The 8,467-nt window shown below is 35.5% G+C and overlaps 1 protein-coding gene across 1 annotated transcript; it reads right to left on the reverse strand.

Moving 5' to 3' along the window:
- Positions 1 to 1,787: 1,787 nt before the first annotated feature.
- LOC138851012 (unconventional myosin-Va-like) lies at positions 1,788 to 6,750 on the reverse strand (the record flags this gene model as incomplete). Its single annotated transcript, XM_070081823.1, is given in 4 exon segments — positions 1,788 to 4,987; positions 5,347 to 5,466; positions 5,983 to 6,240; positions 6,602 to 6,750. Coding segments are annotated over 4 exon segments (653 nt in total), but the record flags the coding sequence as incomplete, so codon positions are not given.
- Between the last annotated feature and the right edge of the window lie 1,717 nt (positions 6,751 to 8,467).

Here is an 8,467-nt window from a genome sequence, read left to right on the forward strand (position 1 = left end):
TCTTTTTCTTAATAGCTCTTGTTCTTCTTTATTTCCTGTATTCTCCATGGGGAAGTGGAAAAGAATCTTTCCTCCGTAAGCCATGTGTGTTGTATGAGGCGACTAAAATGCTGGGAGCAGTGGGCTAGTAACACCTTCTCCTGTATACATTACTAAAAAAGAAAAGAAAAGCTCCTGGACTCGAGTCGTGGAGATGTGAAGCATAGTGTCTGCACTATGAAGGAGGGATGTTAATGTTGCAGTTTTATAACTGTAGTGTAAGCACGCCTCTGGCAAGACAGTCATGGAGTGAATGATGATGAAAGTTTTTCTTTTTCAGGCCACCCTGCCTTGGTGGGAAATAGATGATGTGTTAATAAAAAAATATACCTACATTTTAGATACACACTACAAGATTAATAATATAGTTATTATATATGAGGTGGGCATTCTCTATACTTTCTCTAGATTAGCAGCTTCACCTACCTTAAGAGGGACTATTAGTGTACAGCAGTATGCCAAACCAAAGACAACATGATTTAAAGAGGATCATCATTGGCTTGGTATTCCTTGTTTTGAAGGTTCTCATTATCCATCCCATCATTTTCCTTACAGTTGTGATAATGGCACTTTTGTGATCCTTGAAGGTGAGATCCTCTTACATTATCACTCCTAAGTTCCTAAGTCTTTCACATTAGTTTTTCACTCTATTGTGTGGTTGTTGTGTGTTTTATACTATATTCTAGCTTTTATTTCCCAGTTTTCAAAATTGGAGTAACTTAAATTTTTCTTTAATCAACATCATACCATAATGTTATCTGTGGCCCACTGGAAGACTTATTTTATATCCACTTGGAGATTTACAGTGTCCTTAATAGATGACACTCATGCATAGTACTTTTGTATAAGGAAAAAGGGGATAAAAGTGTAAGAATTATAGAGGAATAAGCCTACTGAGCATAAAAAAAAAATAAAAGTAATGAGTGTGGATATCAGATTGGAGGGAGTATGGAGGAAATAAACATAATCAGTGATCTGGGAGTGAACTTGTCAGCAGATAATTCTATGAGATGAGGTGAACCATAGAACTGACAAGAGGAAAAACAATGGGTGGTTTATTGAGGAATCTATAGAGAACTTTATCCATGAAGGCAAAAAGGGGAATGTACCATAATACAATGGCACTAACAATGTTGTGAAGTATAGGTTTTGAATGTGGCAGTGAGGAGGAGACTGGAGGCAGTAGCAATGTGTTTGAGGACAATGTGTGCTGTAAATATTATGCAGAATATTTGGTTTAGAGATTAGATGTAGTTATCAAAAGTATTATTCAGAGTGCTGAGAAGAGCTATAAAGGTAGTTTGGACATTTAGAAGAAATGGAGAATAATAAGATAACTAGGACAGTATATAACTCTGGGGTGGAGGGAAGGAAGGGTAGGAGTTATCCTAGGAAAGGATGGGAGTGAATAAAGGAGGTTGGGTGCTAGGGGCTTGCATATTATTATTATAATCAAGGGGGGAGCGCTAAAACCGTAGGATTATACAGCGCCTGTGGGGGGATGGAAGGTATTCAGGGTTAATTCAGGAAACTGGAGCACAGATCCAGTTCCCTAGATCAAGAGCCCCTCACCAGCATCAAGGACCCTTCCTTGAGGGGTGGGGCTTGCATATCCAACAGGCTACATACCTACACCAAAGCAATAGAATATGTAGTATTACTTGCATATTTCAATAAAAAAAATCCAGTAAAGATATAAATCTTTCTTATTATTTCTAAGTTTTCTAAACCAGGGATATAAGGAATAATTTACAACTTGTCTGTATTTATTCATTTCCAATTAACATTTTTAATAAGGCAATACAGTTAATATAGCACTGCTACAACTTCAACCTTTGGTTTGAGGCAGTGTACAGTGAAAAATCACCCTCTGTCTTTTCTCATACTGAATTTAAAATTAAATTTTAATATTGACTTTAAAATTTTTAAATATTTTTAAGCACAAAAATTAAATACTGTATTGCAAAACATTTTGAATAATCACTTGCATTTAATTCAGTAATTATTACACACTATTAACAAAATATAACAGTAAGTATTTACTACTGTAATGTAGAGGGAAGCAATATAATAAAAAATAGATTATAATCACTAGAGAGACAAAGAAAAATAATTAAATAACTTTTCTGTTAAATTGTGTGTGGATGGGGAGGTACTAATCATTGCCTTCTAGGTACTCTCTGTGCTTAAAAAACAATGCCAGTTATGTAAGATTTGGGGGCAGAAATGTATATATAAGATGTACTATGTTCTGCATGGTAACTATAAGCTTACATATTATTGCTAATAAATAAATATGTTACTTATTTCCCTACATAGTACACACAAATCAAATATAGCACCCAAGCTTGGATAATCATAGACTAAGTACCTGGCTTGTAACTTGCAGTCTATGTTTTCGTTAATACCATTTATGTGGCAAGTCTGCAAAAAAAAGAAAATATATATATATATTTTATCACAAGAAATTAAATTTTTTCATTTTTATTACTTGCCTTGCATTACAAAGAAAATTTGACTAAGTCTTAGAAAGTAATCACTAATTAGTTATGGCCATGCAATAACACTGGGTTGGACTTAAATTTTAGTCACGAAACAAATTTGCAAAAGTGTATTTACAAATAATACTTAGCTTCCAATAAATGAAAGTACGTAAATTGCCCAGTTGAAAAAAAAAAGAGCAAACCTAACACTTAACTGAATGAATGAAGTATTTTCCCTACAATAATCCCCCTTGCTTTGTGACTTAAAATGTGTGGAATGTGAGATAGTCAGATATTAGATCTAACATAGGCTGTGCCTTATCAAGGAATGATTGCCCCCATTTTAGCATGAAAAAAATAGTGATAAGCAAGTTCCATCAACTTTTAACAAGTGCCCAAAAAGATGCACAAAAACTTCAGACACAGCATTTTGTCTATTGTGAAAGGACTACAGTAGAACCCCAACTTATGATGTTGACAAGCTGCCAACAATTCATCTTGAGTTGAATGTCTTACTTGGAACCACATTTCCCATAAGAAACAACATAAAACTAACTAATGCAACCCACAGCTCTTTAATTTTTTCAGACCTAATATCATTAATTTTTCCAGAGAATTTTTACTCTAACATTCAGTACTGTTTTTCTTCACTTACAAAGAGTATTAACCATTGTTTAGTTAATGAATACATGTTAGTCAGAGAGAGTGATTTTGTGTGTGTGTGTGTATTTATGTATGTATGTGTGTGTGCGCAAATGCATGTGCATGTGTGCAAGTGTGTGCACATGTGAGTGTGCACATGTGTGTGCATGTGTGCACATGTGAGTGTGCACATGTGTGTGCATGTGTGCACATGTGAGTGTGCATGTGTGTACACGTGTGCACATGTGCGCACGTCCATGTGCGTGCGAGCACGTGCGTGTGTGAAAGTGAATGTGTGTGAGAGACTGAAGAAAAAAATATTTATAATTTATCCTTAAGAAAATGTTAGTCCCACCATTGGTTCCAAAATGCCAATGTCTTAAGTGCAAAACATTGTAACTCGGAACATCAGAAGTCGGGTTTTTCACTGTATTTAGTATACAATATACATGCCTGTATAAATATGTATATTTACTTAATTGAACTGGTAAGAAATTGCCATGGAATGTGCTGATAGAACACTTAGGTACAATACTATCTCTTAAAATCTTGAAATAAAGAAAGTCATACAAATTAAATTCACATACTGTACATAGCCATATTCTCAACAAATTATATATATATATATTAAAGAAAATCTAGCATTTTCATATAACTGACACTGTGTCCATTAACACCCACACAGTACATCTAACACTGTAAACTATATTCTCCATAAGTTAGACTCTGAACATCTATACAATAAATAATTAACACTATGAATCATATATTACACTTTAGTAATATCTATAGGTTCTGGAATGTGAAAGGAATGCAATTAGTTACCTGGAATTTCACAAGGATCAATTACTGGTAAAATGTACTGTAATTATATACAATAACTACTTTTGGCTGCCTTGCCAATGGTGGCCAACATGATACCACATTTCTTTACATACCCCTATCATGGAAAAACATACCACTAAAACAATACCTGACAGTAAGAATTTTCATGTAAGATATATATCAGAGCTGAGTGCCAAGTAAACATGATGTGATTCATTTCTTTAGTAATACAGCTTCCTTTATATCAGGAACAAGGAGCTAATTTTTGCTGTGTTTGTATTCAGTCTTCTCATTTCTAAAAAGTTAATTTAATTTCAAGGCATAAAGTAGCAAGAGACCAGTTGACATGAAACCCTGCTACATTTATCTGAAACTTTGGTACATTTCTCATGCAGAATTTATCAACTATCATTCAGTCTTGCCAACCGCATCATAGCTGGCAACGGTTAAAAATATAGTTACCATTCAGACTGAATCACTGAGGTATTTCACAGGTTGATGATGAAAGACTAATTTGTCACTGAGTAACATCATGAATTTATGAAATGCATGCTTCCATTATGACTGACAGTAACTGTGACCTTATACTTCAGATGATGACAGTTAGGTATAAATAAAGTGTTGGGCTACTTCAATTTCTTGGCACTGCCTTTTTCTTCATTGGTTTGTCAGTTTACTGTTAAGGATACCTAGCTATACATCTTTTTATGATGTTAAGCTGTTCATTAGCAACACACAAATACTGACTTACACTCCTGTAGACTGAAATACTGACACTCCTGTAGACTGCACAATATCTCAAACTAAATTTATTGCTGCCTGCCACTAGTTGCTCTACTTAAAAACAATAATGCCTTATCTTCTTATACTAATTACACCTTCTTTAACATGCTAAGAGGAAGAGCATCAGGCAACTCAATATCCTCTAGATGAATGCTTGATGGGTTGAATGGGAAGCGAACTGGGAAGGCAAACTTAGTGTTCATCAGTAGAGTTGCCTGTAAAGTTGTAAATGAAATATTTTTAGTAGTAGCTTTTAAGTTACAATTGTATTATTTTACTGACAACAACAGTGCAATCCTTTTTAAGATACAATGACAGAAGTGAGAGCCATTTGACTGATTCAAAATCACATTGTAGTATGTCTTCATTACTTCACAACCATTGTTTAATCAGATTATTTCTAAACAATTACAGAGCACTCTTACTTTACTATTAATTACCAGAGCAAACCCAAATTAAAGGAAAACCCCATAAGTGCTGCACTTTTCTCCAAGTTAAGCTGCTTTGCTCTTATACTTGGGCTTGTGAAAATACATTTAAAAATGTTTTCACACAAACGAGAATGGTATATTACCTGAGCCTGTTCACCCTCAGCTCGTTCATGAAGTTTAGCCTGAATCTTGTGAATGAAGGTGATGGGAACACGCTCTTCAAACTCGTCTGCAGGTGTGTACAGATTGAGGATCTTGATGATCTGTTAGGGAGTTATAATTTGTTAGTGTCATAAAGATGTATCCAGTGATGGCCTGAGTGATAAGCACCTTTTTATTCTGAAATATTACTCGTCATTTACAATATTTTCCATGAATAGTTAACCAACATTACCTAAGATGAAAACACAAATCTGAGAATTTTAATACCATTCCTGGTTATAAAGTTTCATCACTAATAGAATAATAACAAAAAACCTGTCTTCTATTGTCAACATGAATATTTTTTTAACAGATGTACTATACTGTACTAGAAAATATATATTTGTGGGTTTTACCAGTAGAAATAACCATAATGAACAATGTCAATTTACAAAGAATTGTAAAATCACAGCAGGTATTTTTTAAAATAAAAATTAAATTGAAAAATTATAATGTATTACTACAGTGCTATGTTGAAAGTTTTCTGCCAGATGAAGCTAGTATTACAAAAGTATTAAACTCAATTATTCAAATGTTTTTACAATACTGATAAATTAACATCTGATAAACAAACTGACCTGAGAGACAGAAAGCTTGTCACACATGTCACATATGGAGTGAACATCATCATCAGTCTTGCGAGCTTGAAGAAGTTGAGCAGCCTGGATAATAGGAGCAAGTGTGTCTGTAACCCCAGATTCATGAAGCCGCATGTCACGTGTCCACTGCTCCAAGTGACTTAAGTTGTAGCGAATTTGCATGCCTTTTGACCAGTGACACATGTCTTTGCGTAGTAGCAGGTTGTTTAGAGATCCCGCACATATGAAGTAAAATATCTGTAATGAATTTCACATTTTATACAAATGGGACTAAGTAAGTTTATTCAGGTATACACAAATACAGTTACATAGATTATCATACATAGCAGCACATGTGTAGAGAATCTAGGATAACCCAAAAAAGTCAGACAGAGTGACTTATTTCCATTGGGATCCTTTACTCATTAGTGAAAAAATTTTTGAATATACACTATTCTGCTTAAGTGATTAAACAGTGTAGTCAGGTATACTTAATATCCTCAGAGATCCTGTTGAAGAAGGCATAGACTTGCCAATGCAATATAATAGCCAAAGTAAAAGTAACTTATAATTCATTATAATAATGTACAATAATACTCACCAACATTAGTAGCCTTACCTGTCTGAACACTTGCGTAATAAGTTCAGGATCTGTACCAAACATAGCAAGCGTGCGATAGAACTGAGTCATCTCCTTCAGTAGAAGATCTAATGCCTTCTGAGGCTCAACTGGGGATTCTAATTCACGTGCCAAACTGCCAGCTCGTCCTGGTAAAGATGACAAAAATAAATATTCAGGTAAATAAAGACATGTAACAAAGGTTAGGTTAGGTAAGGTTCGTCAGGAAACAGGACAAATGTTTCCTGACGCGGGTCTTAGTCAGATGATGACCCGCCTTTGGAGCTTTTGGTCATCTGACCGAGGCCTTCCGCTGGCTTACCGGTCCACCCCTTTAAAAATTATGGTCATTTATAACCAGTCTCAAAAGAAGACTTTTATTAATAAGATCTTTCACCTACATTCTGTACAGTGGATATTCATAATTTGCATGGGTTACGGTCTTGAAAACTGTGCTACCAATGATTTTCACAACTTAAGGACTGACAAACATATGGGAAAAATAGGACTGCGCTTCTCAGACCTTAAAACCAAAACAAATTTTTTTAATATAATTTTTCATAAATAATACCTTTGTTTACCTAATTTTGTCAATAGGCATGCTCTGTTGAATACCCGAACTCTAGTGAGGTTCAGACAGTAGAAGAGGAGCACTTCTATTGGAAATACACTAAATTTAATTTGCAGGATATTGAAAAATGAGAGCTATCACGAAACTTAAGGTTTTCTATTGTACATGAAAATACAGTGGATCCCCGCTTTACGATCAGCTCCCAATGTGACCAATTCACAATTTTTTTTTTTTTTCAACAAGTCGGCCGTCTCCCACCGAGGCAGGGTGACCCAAAAAGAAAGAAAATTCCCAAAAAGAAAATACTTTCATCATCATTCAACACTTTCACCTCACTCACACATAATCACTGTTTTTGCAGAGGTGCCCAGAATACAACAGTTTAGAAGTATATACGTATAAAAATACACAATATATCTCTCCAAACTGCCAATATCCCAAACCCCTCCTTTAGAGTGCAGGCATTGTACTTCCCATTTCCAGGACTCAAGTCCGGTTATATAAAATAACCGGTTTCCCTGAATCCCTTCACTAAATATTACCCTGCTCACACTCCAACAGATCGTCAGGTCCCAAATACCATTTGTCTCCATTCACTCCTATCTAACACGCTCACGCACGCTTGCTGGAAGTCCAAACCCCTCGCCCACAACACCTCCTTTACCCCCTCCCTCCAACCTTTTCGAGGACGACCCCTACCCCGCCTTCCTTCCCCTACAGATTTATACGCTCTCCATGTCATTCTACTTTGATCCATTCTCTCTAAATGACCAAACCACCTCAACAAACCCTCTTCAGCCCTCTGACTAATACTTTTATTAACTCCACACCTTCTCCTAATTTCCACACTCCGAATTTTCTGCATAATATTTACACCACACATTGCCCTTAGACAGGACATCTCCACTGCCTCCAACCGCCTCCTCGCTGCAGCATTTACAACCCAAGCTTCACACCCATATAAGAGTGTTGGTACTACTATACTTTCATACATTCCCTTCTTTGCCTCCATAGATAACATTTTTTGCCTCCACATATACCTCAATGCACCACTCACCTTTTTTCCTTCATCAATTCTATGATTAACCTCATCCTTCATAAATCCATCCGCTGACACGTCAACTCCCAAATATCTGAAAACATTCACTTCTTCCATACTCCTCCTCCCCAATTTGATATCCAATTTTTCTTTATCTAAATCATTTGATACTCTCATCACCTTACTCTTTTCTATGTTCACTTTCAACTTTCTACCTTTACACACTCTTTTACAACCCCATCTATAAATATATTAA

This window comes from Cherax quadricarinatus, unplaced genomic scaffold, assembly GCF_038502225.1.
Source record: "Cherax quadricarinatus isolate ZL_2023a unplaced genomic scaffold, ASM3850222v1 Contig4419, whole genome shotgun sequence".
Lineage (NCBI taxonomy): Eukaryota > Metazoa > Arthropoda > Malacostraca > Decapoda > Parastacidae > Cherax > Cherax quadricarinatus.